Raw genomic sequence first — 24,123 nt, 5'->3', positions numbered from 1 at the left:
TTAAATTTTCATGCTTTCATTTAGAGTAATTATTCACAGTAGTAAGTGCTCATAATGTTATGGTTGTTGATCGAAAACACACAAAAGGATATACTTTAGCAACAAGATTATAAAGCAATTCAATTCAGTAAAACTTTACTATAGAATATGGATACCCTGAGTTATAAGATATTCTTCACACCATGTCAGTTAATTGCTTTCAAACACAATATACTAAGCTATGTAAAATCTCAGATAAAATCAGATCAGGTATTTGTAACAGGTGACCCACAGTAACCAGTCTGACTATTGGCCCACAGGTTCTGGCCATATAATTTTCTTGTGGTTTTCCTACTTATGAAATGCTGCCAAGAATTATTATACCATCTATTGAATTTTTGAAGAGTGTGTAGATAAAAGCAAAAGCACTATGATTAAAACACTGTAGCTGTCATTATGCCTTGGTTCTATAAGGCTCTAATGGTCCCTATTAACACAACTCTCCCAAGTCTGTCAATCACATGGTTTCAAGTAAAGAACAGTAAATTCTCAATACAAGAAGAAAAAAAAGAGGTGAAAATCTTAACCTTTATGAACTACCACAAATTTAAAATTCAGGATTGAAGTCTTAAATGGATCTTACTGGATATGGAACTCTGATTTCTAAATCTCTCTAAACTCAGAAGAATATGACCCTTTAAAACTGTCTCTCTGTTCCCGTTGGCTCCGAAAACGATTTGTTTGGCAGCACTGTCACGAAGAGAACTGGGTCCTTTTTGGCTTCTCCTCCTTAGGCCTACCTAGGGCATTTGATGGAGATAAAACTACTTCATTTATATAGCTAAAGATGTTAGCCTAGTTTGGTAAAAAAAAGCAAAACAATGATTGGCCTTTGGAGCCCAACCAATCTGGGTTTGTATCCTGACTATGCTATTCACTACCCGTGTGTCTGTAATTTACCCAATTTGTAGCCCTGCTGTGAGGATTCACAAAGCTCCTATATCAAGATAACACAGCATAATGCTTGGCACTATTATACATTCACGCTTTCATTCACTTGTTCAACTAGCATTTAATAAGGCCTTCTCTGTGCAGGCATTATGCTAGACAATGAGAATATGAAGATGAATAAGCCATGGTTCCTGTCTTCAAGTTAGGTGCTTCTTATCTCACCCAAACACCTACTCTAGCACACAGCTACCTAATGCAATTTGAGGTAATAACTTAATACTTTCATGCTAAAGACTAATAATTACACTTAGAATTAAATGGGTACTTCCGCAATCACTTTGTCCAATCTTTCCTCTTCAATAACCTCCTGATTATAGTTTTTAACTTAATTTTTTTCTTTAATTAGTAGATCAAATTCAGTCCTGAACTTTCTGGTTGATACAGTATATCTGTTGCTGAAGACTAGAATATTTTCACTTGTTTCTAATGTAGGGGTGAATATATCTCTAATAGTTTTCCATACATGATCCCTTTGACTGTCATCATTTTCAGCCTTTCTTTTAGCCTACCTCCAACTAAGACTTCATGCAAATCAATAAAAACAATGACAGTACTAAATATTATTATTACATCTTTATATTGCATTTCTTCTTGTATAACAGCTTCTTTCTTACAGCAATACACTTTACCATGATGGCTTTAAAAAATTTTTGTTTCACGAAATTATGTGACTTTGATAATTTATAGTTACTAGAAAAGTAATATTTTAAATACGTTCACTTTAAACAATTTACTTCTAATAACTAAGAAACAAAATAATGAAAAGATTTTTAAAAGTACTAGTACATAAAAATATAGGATACAATTCTACTCACATGTTAATATTAATTGTCAGGTTGTTTACGGTGAACGGCAACCTGTATTCCACATCTTTCTGTATTTCAGCTATACTGTAGGAGAAAATTTGAGAGAAAAATTCACTTGAAGTTATAAAACCATTAATGTTAAAAAGAATGTTAAATGTTTTTAGAGCCTACTAAAACTATTAATTTTAATCACCCAATCTAGATAGCCAATATAACTTGTATCTTGAGGGAAAAATGATCATAGAAAGATTTATCAAATCAGGCAATAATATTCTGATATCCAAGTGCGTGTGTGTTGGGGGAAAGTGGTAGAGTGGGGATAGATGTTGAGGTAAAATGGCAAAGAAAAACTCTCGTATTAATGCTAGGTTGATTTACTATCACTTTACCTAATTCAACATTAGTAGAAGCAACTGTTATCCCTCTGGTTAATACAAGTCAGCAAGACATCTAGGTTCTGATTAGAACACTGCCACTACCCAGCTATATAGACAGCTAGGCAGGTCTGGGTCTTAAGAAGTTAAACTTAAAAGCCTGGATGAGATGTCTCCTACAGTTTTATGACAGAGACTGCTGGCTGCTTTCCAGAGACAAATAACCTCCCCTTCTTCCTCAGTAAGAAAAGTCTGATTCTACTCTGAGTAGCAATGACCTAGCCTTTTTTGCACCTAGCTGTTGCTATAGACTTACGTTCTAGCCAATAAGATAGATACAGGGAGGCTGTGGGATAGAATTACTAGGAAAGCAACTAGAAGGGGGCACAAAAAACTAGTATGAGTCCTCCTCTCCTGCCTCTACCTGATAGCTGCACTTCTAGCAGCTATCCTGGACCATGAGTGACCCTGAGAATGGAAGTCATACACTAGGGAGACCTAAGCAGAAAGAAAGAAGCAGCCTGGGTCTTTAATGACTATGGAATTGTCAAACTGAATTTCCTTTCTGTCAGAGAAAAAAAGTTCTGTTTAACTCACTATTTTGGGAGTCTTGGCTAGTAGCAGCTGAATATAATTGCCAACTAACAGAATTTCCTTGTATTTTAACATTCTACATTTAGAATTTACTTTATTGTCAATTGCAGGGATACATTAGTACAATTATAATCTAGCAACCAAATCTTTTGGGGGCTCACTTCAAATTCTAATGAACATTCACAGTATTTCCAAAGGGAAAAATGTTAAGTAGTATTCCTGATTTAAGGTTGAGAAGAACTTTAATATTCAAAAAGACATGAAACTTTTTCAAGCATGAATACTGTTGGAAGATCTAGTGTTTACATAATAATTAACTTTTCATTCTTTTGGTTGCTTCAACTACTGCTCTGTACTGACGTCCCATGGACTGGGGTTAGTGTGGAGATGAAGAAACAGCTGAGAACAGACTCAAAAAGATATTCAATATTAGGACTTCCATAGTTTTATAGAAGTTTTCTTTGGGGTTCAGTTTTGGACTAGAATACTGACAACCTCCTCAGTTGTAGGAACACCATATAATCAGTTAAATGGCTTAAGATTTCTATTCCTTTATATTATCTTAGGACTCTAAGGTGTAGCTGTCTCAAGGGAATACTGGTCACACATGCATCCATCAGTTCTAAGCTAAACAGAACATCTTCATGATTAAAAGAATTTTATAACCTCCTAAGTCAGACTTCCTGGGTTTAAATTCTCCCTCTAAACCATTTACTTATGTGATCATATATGCAAATTACTTAACCTAAGCCTTATCTCTCAAATGGAAAGCAGGGATGTTAACAATAGCTATCTACCTAAAACAATTGTTAAATGAGAGAATACTCATAAAGCCCTCCACAAAATGCCATAATAATTGTTCAATACATGTTAGCTATTATCAAATATGCATTTTGAACATGCATCTAAGTTGGAGCCTGTCTAAATTTGTAGTACCAAAGTTTTAACTCAGTTTTTTAGTGTATTTTTATAGAAAACAAAGTGAATTCGACTAAAATAATTTTTACTTAAATCATTGTCTAGAAGTGGTTTCATTGTCTCTACAATTAGAGTGTTGACATATATTAGGTTTTGACAAGTTTTCTTCACAAATGAAGTATGATAAATAACTGAAAGCAATACTTGCAGTATTAGTGAGAGGTGAACTCTCGTTAACAAATTCCAATACAAGTTAGTCATGGCAGTTGTTGGGAGTCAGGCCATGCTACTGAAATATGAAGTGCAAAATATGGCACTTCAGCATCTTGAATACTTTCAGCTGAAGGAGTCTGAGAAAAGAGGAGAAGCAGGAAGGTTACTCTAACCTCCTCCCCGCCTCATACTTCTTCTCTGAAACAAATCATAAAATCCTCATGTGAAATATGCCCTCCTCATACCAAGTAGCATCTTTACTTCAAAGACAAAGGGACACCAAGAAGAATAGTAAGAACCCTTGATTATTACAATTACCTTATATTCCTTAACCCATCATATTCTTCCATGACTGTACACTTTTCATCAAACCTAGCACAAAAAACTCAGGTCTAACTATTTCTTTGGATCTTTGCTTCCTTAAGTCGTCCATCTCATGTAAAACTTACATTAAATAAGCTTGTATGATTTTCTCCTGTTAATCTATCAGTTTACTTAATTAAAACAAAAACTAATCCCTGAATATTCGCAATGTGACTTTGAATTTTTTGCTATTTTAAAACTTTTATTTATTTTTATTTTTATTTTTCGAAGATTTTATTTATTTGACAGAGAGAGCAGGAGAGCAGAGGCAGGGGGAGCGGCAGAGAGAGAGGGAGAGGGAGAAGCAGGCTGGCTCCCCCTGCTGGGCAGGGAGCCTGATGTGGGGCTCGATCCCAGTACCCTGGGATCATGACCTGAGCCGAAGGCAGTCGCTTAACCACCTGAGCCACCCAGGCGCCCCTATTTTAAATAACTTTTAAAAAACTTATTCTAGGGGCACCTGGGTAGCTCTGTTGGTTAAAATCCGACCCTTGATTTTTGCTCAGGTCATGATCTCAGGGTTGTGACATCCAGCCCCACGTGGGGCTCCGCACTCATTGTAGAGCCTATTGGAGATTCTCTCCCTCTCCTTCTGCCCCTCACCCCCGCTCATGCATGCTCTCTCTAAATAAATAAATACATATATATATAAATACTTTAAAAAAACACAACAACTTATCTAAAAATGATTTATTCCCATCGAGGGGAAAAAAAGAACAAGCAAAAAGGATATAAAAATCACTCAGGAAGCCATATACCCAAGATAACCTCTAACACCCCTAATCTTTCTATATTCACAGCCTTATGTAAAACAAAATGCAACTGCACTGTCTATACAATTTTATAACTTGCTCTTTTCTGAATCAGTAAATGCTATTTTATATTATCTTTTTTAAATGGCTGTAAATAAAGTTTTACTACATTGTTTAACCAATTATTGAGATCGTTTCCAATTTTTACTATTATAAATCACACTTTGATAAACATTCTTTGCAGCCTTATCTTTGAGCTGACAGGCAGTAGTATTTTGGATGTAAATACACACACATATTTTAAAGTAATACTGTAATCACACTACAAGAGCAAATTTGAATGACCTTCCATTAATACTTTTACGTACTAGGTTCTCTGAGAGAAGTGAATTACTACGGTTATGCTCATTGACTGAACAGATTTGGGATTAAAGAAAGCTGAAACAACAGATAACTGTGTTAGTCAGAATGTGTGATTAGGGGCACCTGGGTGGCTCAGTCGTTAAGTGTCTGCCTTCGGCTCAGGTCATGATCCCAGGGTCCTGGGATCGAGTCCCGCATCGGGCTCCCTGCTCAGCGGGAGGCCTGCTTCTCCCTCTCCCACTCCCCCTGCTAATGTTCCTTCTCTCCCTGCTGTGTCTCTCTCTGTCAAATAAATAAACAAAATCTTAAAAAAAAAAAAAAAGAATGTGTGATTAACTGGCATCCTCATTTCTTTGATAATCCTTGAAACTATGAACAAATAGGTCTTGAGATGCAATAGAGGCACTAGTTATGGTTAAAAGATTCCTTTTGTAGAACAGTCATTTATTTCCGACTTCACATTTTGTGTAAACTTGGATTTCATAAGAAAGACTTGGTTCAACTAAACAGCTACCAAATATCCATCATCTTGCAAGGAAACAGAAATACAGAAATATGTGTGGTCTTTGAAGGGGCACACAGCATGAAGAAAAAGTCAAGTGACTAAAAAAGATCAATTCAAGATACTGATAGCATGCATTTCCCAGTGTTGGGTAAATCAAGGAATGTTTATAGGTGAACCTTGCAAATAAAGGATTCAGATGCTTCAATAAAGATGGTAGATCGAGATTAGACAACTTCCCTTCCCCACCTAAATCTCTAGGAAATATCGCAAAAGACTAAACAACCAAATCTGTAACAGTGCTGGAAAGCAAAGAGTAAGCAGACAAACTCTGAGGAACCTCTAAAAGATAAAAAAAAAGATGGGAATAGACTTAAGGAAAAGGGTGATAAGGAAAAAAGGAAAGAAAAAGAAAGTAAATACAGGAACTGATGACAACCCAAAACATTAGAATAATGCAAAGTAGGAGCAGTTTGAAGGTCCTCGAAGCCCTTGAAGGAAGTCAATCCACACCAAGAGTGTGGAAGGCTGGGCAGAAGCATTTCTCAGGGTAATGAATGGGAAGATGTGTGCAACAGCAGGTAGGATAGAGCACTCTCCTCTTTTCCCTGCTTGTTCCAAACCAACAGATGGCACTAGTATCTATCTGTACCAGAAGAACACATTGGGTAGCCTTGAAAGGAACAGAGACTTAGGAAGCTACTGACTTCCATGGAGCCTCTGTTTCCAGGAGACAACTATCAGCTTGTCCCATATTGGAACAAATCATTCTTTTTCATTCGTCACCAGAGGCAGACTATGATAAAGACTGTGATAAAGCTAAATATCCACCAATAAATAGAGCTACATATCCACTAACAAGTTGACAAGGAATCTCAAACACAGAAATGAACACATCAAAGAAATGTGAACAAAGCAAAACCAAGCAAGGCAGCCACTAAACTCAAGCAGCCCAACACACAAAAACTTAAGCTAACAGAGTTAATTGAGAAGACTCTAAATTTGTGTAATTAATATCCTCAGAGAAACAAAATAGCACTTGCATTCACACACACACAGTTGATATGAAAATGAAAAATTAAGACACTGGAAATTTAAAATAAATAGCTCAAATAAATGGTTTGGTGCTCTGTTTGGAAAATGTTTCATACTATATATTCTTTTCTTGGAGAATACTGATGCATTTTAGCATATTAAAGGCTTTGGGAAATTCTAAAGCACTTAATTTTTGTTTTTGTTTTTTTATCTGTTTGACATGGACCATGTATTTCACAGTATTCTTTGAACACTGTTGTGTGGAACACAGGATAATGAAACAGATGTGCAAAGGGCTATAGGAACAGAGAAAGCACCTAACCTCAACAAGAGTGGTGGTGGGGTCTTCCAGAAAATAAAATAATATCTGAACTACATTTAAAAGTCAAGTAAGAGTTAACATGCAGGAAACAGAAATCAGCAAAATAAAGCAGACATTCTACACAGAAGAAACACCATGGGAAAAATTTCAGATATGAAATAACACTGGGTCTCTAAAAGTCTCCATATCCTTTGCCATTAAAAACTTGGGGTGGGAGGGATGGGGTGGCTGGGTGATAGACATTGGGGAGGGTATGTGCTATGGTGAGCACTGTGAATTGTGTAAGACTGATAAATCACAGACCTGTACCTCTGAAACAAATAATACGTTACATGTTAAAAAAAAAAAAGATAGTAGGAAGGGAAAAATGAAGGGGGATATCAGAGGGGGAGACGAACCATGAGAAACTATGGACTCTGAGAAACAAACTGAGGGTTCTAGAGGGGAGGGGGGTGGGGGGATGGGTTAGCCTGGTGATGGGTATTAAAGAGGGCACGTTCTGCATGGAGCACTGGGTGTTATATGCAAACAATGAATCATGGAACACTCCATCAAAAACTAATGATGTAATGTATGGTGATTAACATAACATAACAACAAAACAAAACAAACAAAACAAAACAAACAAAACAAAAAAAAACCCTTCACATCCTGTCTTGTTAAAAAGAAAAACAGAAGCCCAAAATGGAGACACTTAGGCCAAGTCACCACATTGGGGCTTAATACCTAACCTAACTGCCACCTCCTTAGAAATGTAGTCTTAACCAGCCCGTCAGCAATTTTCAGAACAGCACTAAAAAAGGTGATCTGTCACATGGGTCTTCTCCATCCGCAGCCCACCCCCCCATGTGGTAACCCACCTAATTAGACCCCCTACCCTTTACCCCTTGGGAAAGGTGACCCTGGCTGGTACAATCCTTTCTTTTATTTTGCTAATAACTTCCTTGCTCCACCATCCTTCCTATAAAAATCTTACATTACAAAACAACTATTGGGAGCTCCCATTACTCGCTAGATGGGATGCTACCCAATTCATGAATCATTTAATGAAGCCAACTACATCTTCAAAATTTACTTGGTTTTCTTTTTTAACAGATTTGGTGACAGCAATAGGATCTGAAGTGAACTTCTAAAGGCCTTCGGGGATAAAGAGAAACACGGGCATGGCACTCTGTGAACCCTTTTGAGTTCACTGTTTTGCCATTCATTTCCAAGGACCTTTGGTGAGCTCCTCTGGGTCTGAGCTCCACTCTCTTGCATTTGAGCTTGGATCAAATTGGTTTTCCAATCCAGGGTTAATGAGTCAGTCTACATAGACAAGAGGCTCTAACAGAGCTCCAGTCCTTTGCCCTTGGTTCAGTTTACAATTCCACACTGGAATCCCTTCTCCAGTTGTAGTCTGCAGTCTCCCTGACTGGCATTTGCTGGTTTAGTACTTTCCCTAGTTCCAATCCACAGTCTCCATCTACTAGAGTCTGCTGGTCAGCTTACGTTGGGAACTGTTGGTGGCCACTGGTTGGAGTTGGAATGGGTCTGACTTAAGAACCAGACCGGGTCTGGGAACAGACTGGGTCTGATCTGAGTTGGACTGGGTCCAGTGTGAGGCCTGTGGTATTGTTTTAAACAAAGGCTAATTGATAATGCAAGTCTCAGGAGTCAGAAATAAGGCTGCAAACACTGGTGGGCATGGGTCAAGCATTTAAATTCAAAGGCTATTAGAGCACTCACTACCTCTAGAAGACTTCTGTGATAATAATATATAATAAGTTGGTCACATTAATGGGTTAGATTGACACTAGGTCACCCACCAACTTCAAGAAAATTTCTGTGCAATGAGGTACACTGCAAAACACCCCACAATTCCCAACACCATCGCATGCCCCTCTTAGTTATTAATCTGACTCTGAGAAACCCAGAGGCCTAGCTAAAAAAAAAAGCGGGGGCGGGGGGAGGATCCTTCATATCCAGAGTTGAACAGGCCACCTTCTGGCATACCTGCTTACTTTATGTCTAAAAACTATAGTCCCAGAAGTCGCAAGTATTTAAACAGCAAGATCTTACTAAAATCAACCTAGAATTACAATGGCCATTATGGTAAATGCTCTAATTAGAGAAATAATTTAAGAAGTATACTTGAAAGCAAGGGTTCTTAAACAGAATGGGATACCTATTTTATTTGGTATGCAGAAGCCACCAAAAGGTTTCAAAATTCCAAAGTTTCATTATTCAAAAGGACAAAAAGACAATGAAAAAGAAAGGTACCTAAAACAAAAGACTAAGACTAACATGTAAGACTGCATTAATTCCTACTGCTCTCCTCTCTCTTTTATTTGGGTACTCTTTCTAGTAATCCTCTATGTGAATTGTCTTTTGACTCTGAAGAGACTATTAGTTACCTTTTTTTTATTATGTTATGTTAATCACCATACATTACATCATTAGTTTTTGATGGAGTGTTCCATGATTCATTGTTTGCATATAACACCCAGTGCTCCATGCAGAACGTGCCCTCCTTAATACCCATCAGCAGGCTAACCCATCCCCCGACTCCCCTCCTCTCTAGAACCCTCAGTTACCTTTTAAGATAAAGACCACCACAGGCTGCAGGCAATCCCCTACAGGTATCTTTCATTCCTGGGTTAAAGGCCAAACTACCAGCCATAGTTAAATAATTTCTTAAACCCACAGAGGATTCTCAAAAGGTTTTATAAATAAATTACCTCCTGAGCCCAATACAGAGGGAAAAAAAAAAAAAAATTCCCTTCCTTTCCAAATCCAGAACTGTTGATTATCGATCCTGTCTCCCAGGTATAGCTACTGCCTTCTTGATTGTCTTGTTTTATGTCCTAAGAATTTGGCTTGGCTTTCTGCCTGCCTGGGACAGGCAGGTTGTGTTTAGCTAAATTTGGGAGTGACTCTAGATCTTATAAAAATATTATCTTTTGCACCCTCTCTGAGGATGCTGCTAGGGTCCATGAGGTTGTTTAAAACTGCCAGATACACTTACTCTATGTCCTGGCTGAGACCTGACAAGATACTTGAAAGGATTTACTAACTCTGTAATCAGAAATCTGGCCAAATTAGAAGCTCATATTCAGAGCCTGAAAAGTTTTTTTTTGAGATTTCTCCCCTAAGCTAAATGTACCCAGACGGGGTAAAACACATAGGTGGATGGGTGTGAGTGTCTTTGATACCATTTAGGCAGCAACTTAATTCTTTGAGGAATTAAAAACAGCTACATCTGTTTTATAAATATGTTATCACCTTATACCTGTCAGAATGGCTAAAATCAAAAAGACAAGAAATAAGTACTGGTGAGGATGTGGAGAAAAAGGAACTCTCATGCACTGTTGGTGGGAATGTAAATTGGTACAGCCATTGTGGAAACCAGTGTGGAGGTTCCTCAAAAAAGTAAAAACAGGAATCCTGTTTGATCCAATAATTCCACTACTAGGTATTTATCCAAAGAAAACAAAACACTAATTTGAAGATATATGCACGCCTATTTATTGAAGCATTATTTACAGTAGCCAAGATATGGAAGCAACCTAAGCGTCCATCAGTAGACAAATGGATAAAGGAGATATGGTAACATATGCAACAGAATATTACTCAGCTATAAAAAAGGATTAGTTCTTGCCATTTGAGACAACATGGATGGACCGAGAGGATATTATGGTAAATGAAGTCAAATTGAAAAAAATAAATGCCATATGATTTCACTCATATGTAGAACCTACAAAAAAAAATGAATAAACATACAAAAAGCAGAATCAGACCTTTAAATACACAGAAATAATGGCTGCCAGATGGAAGGAGGGTGGTGGTTATGTGTAAAATGCAGGAAGGGGAGTGGGAGATTCAGGCTTCCAGTTATGGAACGACTAAGTCATGGGAATAAAAGGCACAGCATAGGAAATATTGTCAATGATACTGTAATAAGTGTTATATGGTGACAGATGGTAGCTTCACTTGCAGTGAGCACAGCATAAGGTATAGAGAAGCTGAATCATCATGTTGTAGACCTGAAACTAATGTAATACTGTGGGTCAACTATACTAAAAGAAAAAATTTTTTAAGTGTAAGAGTTCAAACTTTCATATTATATTAAAACTTAGTTCTAAAATTAAAAAGTAATACAGAAAAACTTAGATGCAGCTTCTTTTATAACTAGTGAGTTTTGTGTTTCTGTACCAAATTCATGGCAGCAATTTAAAGCTATAACCTATGAAGTCTCTGTCTGTGTCCGTATGTTTATGTGTGCCTCTCTATATAGTAAATGTACGGTATTTTCTACCTCCAGATGGTATTCTTAAAATTAATTTGTAAATTTAGTTGGCTTAAAGATCTATTTAACTGGCTTAAGGAAAATTAACTGCTTATATAAATTCTCAGAAATATAACAAAAACACCCACATGTTTTTCAAGTACTGGGATAATCTTCTAGTAAATTAAAGCTAGTTTAAATTCATTGGTTTAATTAAAACAGGCATGTCTTTAGAGTTATCAACATTGAATATAATGCAGATAAACAAATTTCATTCTACCTGAATTTACTAGTTTAATTACATCTGTTATAATTTGTCAGCAAAAGTAACTTAGAATCATGGCTGATTTTGTCTAACGTCTCATAAAGTTTTGTGGGTAATCTAAACATGATTGTTGGAGCAAATGATTTAGATATAAGTGGGATAAGAATTTACAGATAAACTTTTTAGCAATTGTATTTTATGGTATATGTGCTTAAAAAATTCTTCCAAATCTCTTTAGCTTGAAATTTTAGGAGTCTTGCTAAATTAAATTAAATGATGGAAATGTGGGCGCCTGAATGGCTCAGTGGTGGGTTAAGTGACTGCCTTCAGCTCAGGTCATGATCCCACATCCCCACATCAGGCTCCTGGCTTGGCAGGAGTCTGTTTCTTCCTTTGACCCGCCCTCCTCTCCTCTCTGGTGCTCTCTCACACTCTCTCTCTCAAACAAATACAGTAATATAAAAAATAAAATCTTTAAATGATGGAAATGTATTGAATATTTAGACCATTTTCAAGCAAGATAAAATACTGTTATTGAACATAGGCTTATTTACTTTTGGTTTATTACAGAGAAGCTGAAAGATATTTAGGTTTGTTAATTCTACACTGGAAAAAAGCATATGCTTCTAGAAATTATGAAATGTATTCATAATTTGTCAATCTAAAAAATGCTGGTATTACAGTTCACTACTCTTCTTAGTTTTCACTAGAAATGAAGATTTCTAAGGGTTAAGAATTCTAATTAATGTTATTACAACTACTGCAAATAAAGGAAACAACTTTGTATTGTAAAGAAAGTAAAATGTGTGTTTTTGGTACGAGAAGGAATAAGGAATGGAGATGCATTTTCTCGTTGAGGGGGAAAAAAAGTAATTTTGTCCTAAAGTGAGGCTGGTTGTTTAAAGAAAAAGAACAGGACAAAATCTGAATGTGAAAAACAAAAAACAAACTTGCAAAGTTTGTTAAAAATGCATCCTTGGAAAGGTCAGAACTAAGATTAAAATGAGTAAGTTTTAATACCAAAAGTAAGCTGGTACAAAAGCAGAATTTTATTTCCTCTGTTAAAAGGACAAAGGTTTTGTTTTGGACTTGGGGTCTGCTTTTGATAAACAGATTGTTGAAGTAGCTTTATTTTTTAAGTTTCATAATGATCTGTGATCTTATTTAGGCAAACTTTAAAACCTGTTTTTGATATTTTTGACAAAGTTCCCAAAACTAAATTCTAAATGAAATTTTCTTGACCTGTAAGAAATTTTGGAGTGCTTCCAAAAGTGTCCCTGGAACATTCCAAAAAAATTGTTAAACTAATTAGGCTTATTTGATATATTAAATTACATGGGAAGCATCGTCAAGTAAGAAGTAATACTATGTCTTCCTCATATTGTAATTGTTAAGACTGTGGCTATATGTGCATAAAGTTCATTTTACTTCTACAAAAACTGGCCCCACATTGCCAGATTTTGCCATCCTGATGTCCTTGTAACAAGGCAACAGTTTGCTCCTGAAACAGAGAAATTAAGATGGGTCAGTAATGGCTGTAAGATAAATGAACAGTTGGGGCTATGGGAAACCAAAGATGGCTGCTTGGTAATTCTCAGCTGCGGGGCAAACCCCATTTTTCAGTTTTTGCATTCCTTCACCCACCACAGTGCATTTAAGATGACTAAAATTGTGAATTAATACTGATGGGGAGATTTCTACCAGTCAGGTCCATAATCCTGGAAAAATAATTTTTGTCCCAAGAGGCCTCAGATCTCTCTCTGGACCCTTTGAACACCTGCAGCTGGATTTCATTCAACTGCCTCTCAGTGTGGGTGATCAATACGTTCTTGTTACTGTATGTATGGGTTAAAGCCTTCCCCTGTTGCAAGGCTAATGCCCTCCCAGTGGCAAAGAAAAAACGGAATGTTTCCCAGTTAGGGTATACTTTCCACAATATCCAGTCAGTGATCAAGGTACCCACTTCACCGGACAAATTATTCAAGCCTTCATGAAAACTCTGCAAACTTCTTGGAATTATCACAATCTCTATCACCTTCAACCAGACAAGGTCAAGAGAACTAATGAGATCCTTAAACTTAAAATTTCCAAACTTGAAACTACTGGACCTCCCTGACCTAATGTATTGCCTTTGATCTTGTAGACTATTCACAGTACCCCATTTGGAAAACACACTCACTCCACACAAGATAGTTACTGGCAGGCCAACGCCTATTGGTATACAACCTTCTGTTGATCCTGTGTCTCATGCTAGTATGACCAATGACTATAAGTGTCTAATGTCTTATGCTCAAGCCTATCATCAACAGGCTAAAAAATTCTTCCCAGGTCCCAATTCTCTGGTTATAGTCTAGGGCCTGGTGACTGAGTATTCTGAAACCAATATTAGAGGAAGACAGCACTTAAGTCTTGTTGGAAGGATCCTTACTAAGTGCTCCTGACCACTGCTCCAAACTAGAAGATGCTGGAGACCTCTGAATCAAATTGACAAGGAGTAGCTGACATTGAGGTAGACTGTTTCTAAAATTATAAGACAACAAATCAAGGCTTCATACTTTAAACATGAAACCATGAAACCTCTTCTTTTTTTGTATCCTTTATTCTGGCATTTGCTTGCAAAGATAACACCTTCATCTCTATCTCCCTGGCCATTGCTAAGGGGAGTAACCTCTGGAATGTAGAGAAGACTTTTATTTCAGGCTAGCATTTCACAAGCAAAATAAGACATCTCAATGGTTGACTCTCCTGAGTTTACACTGTTAAGTTAGAAAGGACCTACCAGGAGGCTTTCATGATTTAGCGTTCACTCCTTTTGGCAGGTCCCTACCACCCTGGCTAGGCATAAAGGTAAATGAGATTATGATCAGACACTTCTTAATTCCTGAAATTGCAGAATCCACTGCTAAAGCAATAGCTGTCCAGTAAAAACCCTTACATTCTCTGGCTAAAGTTCTTTTTTTTTTCCCCCCAAAGTTCTTGACAATAGGATAGCCCATGATTATCTTTTAGCTGAGTAAGGTTATCTGCTGTGAACAACATCACCTGCTGTTTGCCTGTGGATTAATACTTCTGGGGTAGTTGAAACTCAACTGTATAAAAATCACTGAGCAAACCACTTGCCTTAAAAGAGTGACTCCTTCAACAGGGTCTTTCTTTGACTGGTTTGGGTCTTAGGGACCATGGCTCCAAAGTGCACTCCAAAAACTGGGAATTATCCTGTTTAGGGTTATCATAAAAATCTCCCTAGTGCACTGTATCCTTTCAAAAGCTTTAAATGTGTATTTGCAGCTGCTAACTACCAAGTGGATGATCTCCGAGACCAGAACCTTACAGTCAAAGTGAAGAGGATAACCCACTTCTGTGACCTGTGAACACTGTAGGCAGATATGGCTAAAAGTCCCCAGAAAAAGAAAGATGAGGCATAGCTTTGGGGACACAACAAAAGTCATTTTAGGCCCCCAGCTATTTTTATGACCTATGCCCCATCAACTGGCTCTACGTGACCAAGAGCACTTCTTGCAGAACTGCCTAGAAGCCACTGGAATTGCAAAGGAATGCAAAAACCTCAGGAGTTAAGGATTTTAAGGAAACAAAAAGGAATGCAAAAAGCAACATTCTCTACCAGGCCAGGAAATAGCCCAACCATATCAGAGACAATAAATCAATGGTAAAACTCCCAGCGCTGGTTCAAAAGTGAAAGTTGACCTAAAGTGCATTCTTAAGTCTTTTCTTTTTTTGCAGGATTTGCCTCCTCCAGCCCCCCCCCCCACCCCCGCACTCAGACAACGGACTAACTGGAGCCAGAGAATTAATGATGCTGACCCTTGCTGGCCCTACTAACTTCAATCAACTAGGAACTTGGACTCTGTCAACTTAGGATGACTTTTGCCCTAATTCTGTACTGAACTCTCTCCTTTAACAAGTCCCTCCACCAATATGCATGTACCCTTAGCTTAAAACTTCCCTAATTTTGTTGTTCGTAGAGACACTGCTTTGGGAAACCCCAGTGTTTTCCTTACCTGTTGCAAGTAAAATTCTTCCTTTTCCACTCTTTGGCATGGTTGTGTCTTTTGACGATGCCCACCAAGAGGTGAACCCAGTTTGGGGTTACAATATCAAGGTTTTAAGCAAAAAAGTCATGACCTATGGATGTCATAAAAAGGAACAATAAAAACTTGGATAACTTCAGAGCCACAGCTGAGAGTGGTGATAATTCCTTAAATTTTGACCACATCTCTTAGTTAAGCTGAGAGTCTGATCAAAAGGGGAGTAATTGTTAAAAAGAAAACTAAAAGTCCAAAATGGAGCTTCTGATGCCAAGTCACCTTGCCTCCAGAAAATTCCTGATCAGCACCGATGAAGACATCTGTCATATGGGCCCTCTCCATCCCCCAAAAGGAAGATAAATAATCCAATAAAACTCCTTGCCCTTCCCCCAAGGGAGGGTGACTTTACCTGGAACAAAGAACAGTTCTTTCCTTTTGCTAATAACTTCCTTGCCCCACTCTCTTTCCTCAAAAACCTTCCATTTCGCACAACTCCTTGGAGCTCCCCTCTACTTGCTAGATGTGATGCCGCCCAATTCATGAATCATTAAATAAAGCCAACTAGATCTTCAAATTTAACTGCTGAATTTTGTTTTTTAACAGTCTGTTGACACTTTCCATTAGTCGCATCACCATCTTCTGTGAAAACCAGGCCATTAAGCTAAGGAGGCTGGGCTTTTCTGGACAAGAGTTAAGACACTACTGAAAGGAATACACGGTCGTATCTGAATTTTAGAATGATTACTCTGGTGGCCATGTGGAAAAAAAAATTAAGACTGAAGGCAGAGAAAATAGAGCCCAGTGGTAGCAGGGATGGACTGAGTGGAAACAGGATGACCAGGTTTTTGGCTTAGGTAGCAGACAGTAGATGGCTTGGAAGGAGTTAAGGGGCAGGAGGGGAAGAGTACATGTGGCTGGATTAAACTAGCAATGGAGAAATGACCGCTTGTGTGGTTAATTCTTTTAAGCAAGTATGGACTGATACTACTAAGGGGAAAATTAACTAGAGAGAGTACTTGAGCTGTTATGATCTACACAGGAAAAATTTTCTTAAATGGTTAATATGACATGTCATATACTCTGCAATTGTAATTTTTAATTAAGGGTTATAAATGGACTATATGATTTAATGTATCAAATTAAGATCCACTTAATTATGGGACTGTTTGACATACATAATTTTAAAGTTCATTCTAAGAGCACAATGTCCCTTTATAGAGTCACAGTGTTGACATTTTGTAGATTTCTATAGCTTCAACAGGCATAGCAACTTCTTGTAGGATTTTTTATTGCAACAAGCTAAGGTGATTTCCTTCCACAAAGAAGTTTTACTCTCAAATACCTATAAAAGATAACATACTGTTGTTTGTAGCACAAAAGGGAGTAACCACAAACTGGGAAAATGGAGAAAGGAAAGCCCAGTAAATGAAGCAGCTACTTTTCAGTCAAAGCAAATCTTGCTTTGTGGAAGAACTGTTGTCAGATCTTCCACATATTTCTATTTTAAAAGAAAAGTTGCAGGGGGCAGTGGCTATATGGGAAATCTCTAAACCTGCTACTTAATTTTGTAGTGAATCTAAAACTGCTCTAAAGTCTTGTTCTTTTTCAAAGTTGAAAATTTGGATATTTTAATGAAAAATCTCAAAGTATAAACGGCAGCAATGGATCCATATTTTTAAAAATATGTAATATTGAACAGGTTAAAACACATACACATATCTTCTCATTGCAAATTTGTTGTTACCATCTTTGTGGATGGGTCCTTTTGAGCCAACAATAAAGTCTATAGAAAAAAAATTATGGAATTTAGGCTTACTCAGAAACCCATGAGTTTAGAGGAAAAGTTTTATTAACTATGAACAAGGTGTTAAACTTAACAGCTATATGGCAGACAACTATACAGTAGCAGACTCTCCAAGGAAGTTATAAGGCTAAAGGTTTGGGCAATCAGAATGAATAATGGTATCCAGGGACTGGCAGCAAAAGAAAAATCCAAAACAATTTTTAAAGACTATGCAGATTGGCACCATTCTTTTTAAGAAACAAAAATAACTGCTATTTACCAAGTACCTACTAGTTTCTTTACATGTATTATATCTAAAATCCTTCAAAACAGGTACATTTCATTTGTGAGGAGACTAGCTGAAATGGACTTGCTTACTGAATGGCAAGTCAGAAGTATTCCTGCCAGAGGCAAATGAGCTGTAGGTGAGCTTGTGAGGGATTCACAAACAATAAGCTGGGCAGAAGCATGCAGGCTAAGAGGCAAAGGTTCCATGCATATTGATTCTATGCAGTGGAAAGAAGGAATATAATTTGTCATATGCTTACTATGTGCCAGGTACTCTAATAAATGCTCATAAATATCACTCAAATATTAACAATCTTTCATGATAGGAATCACAATTCCTGAATTTACAAATGGGAACTGGAGGCTCAGAGAAGTTGAGTAACTTGCCAAAAGGTCACCTTGCTATCGTGTGTTGGAGCCAAATTAGAATCCAGGTCAGTCTGATTACAAAGCTTTCATTCACCTAGGTCATGCTGCTTTTCCTAAGGGCAATAATGTTTTGCTGACTTCCATTTACGTTGCCCAAATTCATTTTGTCTTTTATCTCTAAGAGAGTGCTCACATCCAGGAACCTGAGGAAGCAACACAAACTTTCACAGTTGGGCAGGGCAATAAGAGATCAGGCAATTAATCCTCTTACTTCAGGGGTCCTATCCTAAGGCGTATTAAGGTTATGTTGCCATGCCAGTTAATGGTACATCAGTGTCTCCTAACTTCTGGTTCAGAGCCTCTTTCATTAAGACAATTCATGGAGACTATTCATTGTAACAGAGTGAAAGAGAAAAAAGCAATTCTGACAAACATAATAACTCCCAAATTAGATTTCCTTATTATATATAAAATAAAAAATAGCACAGAATTACTATGTAATTATTAAAATGAATGCAGAAGTCCTTTACTTGAAAGAGCTGATACCCCTAAGTAAAATGTAATAAAGATTACTATTTGTAAAACTTTGAATTTACATAGTTAATTACCATTCCCAACACAGCTCCAGGTTACTGTTTTAGAGCTAAGGAAATAAAAGAAGCTAATTAACTTAAATATTGTTAAGAGAGGAGAAGCCAGGATAGTTAGAATGGTTAACTGTTAAGAACATCAGTTTTTAGTATTTTCTGATTGTAGTACAATGCAGGGAAATAATTAACAGCTTCACTTCTGAAGAATCTTTAAATATTGGGATAAGTGAGTATCACTTGGGATATTTTCAATTGCAAGTAATTGAAAACCCAGGTTCAAAGTGGCTTAAACAGCAGTGAGGGGTTACTAAACTTAAAAAGGACTAAGTCCAGAGGCATCAAAGGTTCCAAAGCTGGTTAATTCAATTTCACATCATTATCATGGACATTCCATCATTCTACTCTACCACATTCAGTAGTCAGCCTGTTTTTCATGATCCAAGCCGTTCCAGATGGCCCATGTAATAATATCCAAAACATAAGAATTTCCTTTCGAACATCTCTATTATTCAAAAAATGTTTTGAGCAGCTCCCCAGCAGATTTCTCCTCCAAGTCTCATTGAAGAAGCTTAGGTCAAGAGTCCCTCTTCCACGATAACTGGCAGTGAATGATTGCCGTAAACAATCATTATTTGAGCTCGGCCTCCCTCAGGTATATCATTCTGCATACTGGGAACCCAGATAAAAACTGTTCTTTCAAGAGTCAGGGAAAATGGATTTGGGTGGGAAAGCAAGAGTGTCCTTCAAAGTGAACTTCTTTAGGAAGCAGAAGAAACAACAGAACTAATTCTACTCCTGCCCACAAAGACAGGAATGTTAGTGGTAAACTGAATGTTGTGATGACTGTTATTCAGAAGGTGGAATATATTCCTTGAGCCTAGTCTACATAACTTCCAGTTTCCATTTTCATAGTAGACAAACATGTTATTATGCTTTGGTTAAAACTTTTGTTTGTCATCTATGACAGTTTCCCATTTGCCCTGCCTACCAGTAAGATTAACATGAGGAAATACACATAAAATTCAGCTAACCTTTAGGAGAGGCCTGATAAAGATGAGGTAAGAATTTCTTAAGGTAACTAGAAAAGGAGTTTACATTTATTTAAGGAAGGGACTCACACAGACTAGTTCCTAAATGGAATTTTTTGAATTATAAGGAGTTAAAAAAGGTAAGAATTGGAAGGTATAAGAGAGAATAGGGTTACTGAGGAGGGCAGAATTTGAATACTTTCCTTGTTAAGAAAGAGCTGTTGACCTTATATCTGAAGAAGGGATAGAGTATGAAACATCAGGGAAGTGGGCCCCATGCAACAAGATACGGATATTCATAATTTAGGAAATTTTTATATTATTCATTAAAATATCATCTGAAACATTCTTTCAACTTTTGCAGAATGTACCTTCAAAATCACCAATCACAGTGTCTTACTGCACAACAATCTTTAAGTGTAAGTTATAGTACTGAAATTTGGCTACCCAAGCCACGTACTATCATATACTGCATACATAGATCATTTTTACCAGCTACCTTTAAAATGTATGTCATGAGTTCAAATGGCAGATTTAACAAGAATAGATGGATGACACTTTTTTCTGGCATTGTACCATTCCTTGAAAACTGAAAGTATATGACCTAATTGTCTCCAAAAGTATCCAAGTATAGTTTATAAATGTGAAATATTTCAATGAAATAAAACTACAAGTATTTTTATAAAAAAACTTTAAAGCTTAAGCCAATTCCAGAACTTCTTAGATTAGCAATTCTTGTTTTAGAATGTCACCTTATTTGGGAGGCCAAAAAAAAAAACACACAAGAAATTTCAGATTAGTCACTTCCCTCATTTACTAACCTTAGCAGTAAGAGGCTTTAGAGTATTTAAGAAGTTCAACTCCAATCTTAAAGAATAAAAATTTGCCGGCAGTGAGAATATTTAACAGGATATACTAAAGACTTAAAAGCAATTAATTCCAAAGGTGTGGTTCTAAAAAGTATTTTGGTTATACTAGTACTAGTACAGTATATAAACAATCTTACAAGCTGATACCTTCTAAGGAGACAAACTTTTGTTATGCTTGTTCAAAATGAGTCAACTTATTTTATAAGCATATCTTGTAAGAGTAGCTCTTACAGGTTAGTACAGAACATTATTTAGAAAAAAACTAACTTGGAAAAAAAAAAAGGAAATGAGTAAGATTGACCTGAAGAACTCTGTGAACTTTATTTTCCAGAAAGAAAGCCATCATTAAAACAAATAGCATGCCACTCTTCTGTTAAATACCATAAATTTTCAGCTTTTGAAAGTTCTGAACAAGCAGAATTGAGACAAAGAATCAAGAAACATCTGAAGTTCAATCAGCAATAGCCCTTGTTTTAGCCATACTAACTGCAGTGAATTTTTCTTTTAACAACATATTTAATTTAAAACTATTCTACACTGTAACTTACTTGCTTGGGAAAAATTATTAAAAGTAACAGATAAAATGTTCCCCAATAGTTCATTCAACAGGAATTAAAGTCTCATAATATATGTTTTTGAAATGTATGAAAAGTCTATTTAAAAAAAGAGGGTTGACTGATGTTGGCATCTTTACAAAGACATGCTGTGACACTGTTAAGTAAATAAACTTGCACAATCCATAAAAGGAGGCAGTTCTAATTTTTGTAAACCATTAGAAGCCACGAAGATTTGCAATAATAAAAGGCTGAAGTTTACAGTAAATAATTTGAAATAATTTGAATTGCAACATATTTCTAACCTGACCATGCTGAAAATGAACAACTTGTAAGAAGACAACAGATTAACATGAATATAAGGCAATTCTTGGGTGTGGGAATAAGAATAATAAAATGAGAGATGTAGAGACTAGTAGTTTGCCAGATTGGGACGAGGCTGCTGAAACCGGGTAAATCTTAAAAGACTTAAGAAGATTGAGTATGTCATTCCCAACCAAAAAGAATTCACCGATAAAACCTCTGGCTTCTCTTTCATGTTACAACACCCCCCCCCCCCCCAAATTTTACACTCTGTGAAACCTGGAGTTTACTCTTTACAATTCTTTTTAGCCAAGTACAGTACTTTAACAATTCTGCTAACGTGGCAATCAGACGGGCAAAGGGAAAGGCTAGTGAGGAAGCAGAGCAAAGCAAGGGCTACTGGATACAGACCCTAAGACAGATTACAGCCAGAAGTGATGTGTCAGGAGGGATGAACAACTCAGAACTGGAAGAGCTGAGCCGTGGTGAGGCAGGAGGGAGGGAGAAAGGATCCGGAGAAAAATCCTGAACATGGGTCAGAGATAGAAGAGCAAGCGTGTGTCCCAAGACGAAGGGAGGTATGTCAAAAGGAGGCAGCTGGCGGGCAGCAGGCCTGAGGAGCTATGTGAGGCTATGACCAGCCCACCCTCCCGCCCTACTTTTTCCTCCGGTCGGAGAGGCAGCGACCAGTCACCTGGAGTGTGAATTCCGGAGGGACTCTATGAGGCGCTGCTTCTGCTGTTGGAGGCTGGTGAGGCCACCGGGGGACCCAGCTGCGGAGGAGGAGGCGCTCTTGGTCAGGGGAAAGAGCCAGCTCATCCTCCACGGGTCCCCGGGCCCGAGGCCCTGGAAGGCTCTGGCCTGCTTCTCCCAGCTGCTCAACCCGGCAGTTCCCCAGCGACAGGAAGAGCAGTCCGAGACGCCCGGGTCGCAAGTGCTGGGGGACCGCGTCTTCTCTAAGCAAGCCCGGCTGAGGGGTCCTTGGGTCCTGGGCGAAACACTATGACTGTGGGCAGCTAGAGAGAGGAAAGTAGCCGCCCGGGACGGGGAGCTCTACCTTCACGGTCCCAACGCCCAAACCAGCCAGTGCGGTAGCCTGACCGCCAAACGCTCCACCACCCCTGCTTCCGTCACCTGCGTGCTCCGCCCCCTCTGCGTGTCGCGTCATCACCTAGCGCCCCCGCCAGGACGTGCGAGTAGCGACGGCGCAGCACGGTGCGGCGCAGCCCCGACTCCCCTTTCCCCCTTGCTGGGCGTGAGGTGTCTATGGGGCACCCGCTGCTGCCGCCGCTACCGCCACCGCCACCGCCGCTGGTTGCTGTCTCTATGGCGAGGAGGAGGAGGAGGAGCGCGGGCTCAGCGACACAAGTAGATCTTGCGTCTGCCGGGGGGAGGGGCGGATTGGGGAAGTAGAAAGGGGGCGGGAACGATGAACCTCAGAGGGTGAGCGATGGCGCCAGCTGGAACGCGGCTGGCGGAGGAAGAGCTCGACGGCGGGTGGAGGGGGGCAGGGTAACGGGCTGAGGGTATGTCAAGGGGGTGGCGCGGGCTGATGACGTAAAGGCTTTGTACCTGGGGCTTCGACGTTGTTGGACGGAAATTGGGAGTGGAGGGCGGTGGCCTAGATCCTCAGCTCCTCGTATTTCTTCTTGCAGCAGTGCTTGGGAGTCAGTCTGGCCCCAGTAAATGGTTATCAAGCACCTTCACGCTGGCCCTCTGCCGGGGAAGAGAGTTATCTATGACTTGAGTGGCTCTGTGCTGTCTTCGTTTTTTTGGGAGCCTGCAGTACGGAGATTGAATCTCCAGTAATGAGAAGGCCTCTGGTGCCTCGTCGGGGCTTCTGGAATTGTAGTAGAGAGAGAGGTGGAAAAAGCAATGTTAAGCTACAGGGTCTTTCTGAAGTGTGTGTGTGTGTGTGTGTGTGTGTGTGTGTGTGTGTGTGTGTGGTTAGCGGAGTGGGGAGGGTAATAAGGGAGGGGTTTCTTAGATCTTTGGTTTCTGTTCTTAGAGGACTTGAGGTTACATTTGTGACTTAAGTGTTTGGGGGGTATCATAATTCCCTTTTTTACCCTTGTTTGTTAGGATTTTTTCAAACTGTGAAAAATGAAGGAGCATTTGGAATTTTTCTGTCCAAGAATCAAAATGTTGGTCTGTACTCTTTCTGTGGCATGATACTCTGTTTATGGACCAGAAACAATAGATGTATGTTTATGCTCAGGTTTTTAGGAAATTAGAAATAGTTTGAAATGCTTACACCCTATTGCTTCTTTTCTCCCTCCTGCAGTTATGGACATTCAGTTTCTGTGGCTGTTACTTATTTTTCAGAAAGAGCTTTTTCTGGTTTTTTGTTGTTGTTGTTGTTGTTGGTTTACTAAAAAGTGCCTTCTAATCGGACTTGAATAAATGCTACTGAAGGAGATTTTATAATCAAATCAGATTTTGAATGTTCTGTTAATGAGTAAAAGCAAACATTACCTTTGTCCTAATAATATCTGATCCCGTCACATTATATCACTATTTAACTTTTCA

At 38.4% G+C, this 24,123-nt stretch overlaps 1 protein-coding gene across 4 annotated transcripts in view; it reads right to left on the bottom strand.

The window, feature by feature from the left end:
* The window catches only part of VPS37A (VPS37A subunit of ESCRT-I), a 43,523-nt gene extending 20,810 nt beyond the window's left edge, over window positions 1-22,713 (bottom strand). For 2 of the 4 annotated variants that reach the window (XM_078069686.1, XM_036101827.2), the window contains exons 1-2: window positions 22,289-22,712; window positions 1,806-1,880 (exon numbers count right to left, since the gene is read on the bottom strand). In XM_078069686.1, coding sequence (XP_077925812.1) covers window positions 1,806-1,880; window positions 22,289-22,413 — 200 coding nt within the window. In that variant the 5' untranslated portion in view covers window positions 22,414-22,712. Of the gene's footprint in view, window positions 1-1,805; window positions 1,881-22,288 lie in introns of all 4 variants that reach the window. The other 2 variants (XM_078069687.1, XM_036101772.2) reach the window with 2 other exon arrangements.
* Window positions 22,714-24,123: the final 1,410 nt, after the last annotated feature.

Source organism: Halichoerus grypus, chromosome 3 (assembly GCF_964656455.1).
Source record: "Halichoerus grypus chromosome 3, mHalGry1.hap1.1, whole genome shotgun sequence".
NCBI lineage: Eukaryota > Metazoa > Chordata > Mammalia > Carnivora > Phocidae > Halichoerus > Halichoerus grypus.
The sequence above is the reverse complement of the archived record's forward strand: the minus strand, read 5'-3'. Positions and strand labels throughout refer to the sequence as shown.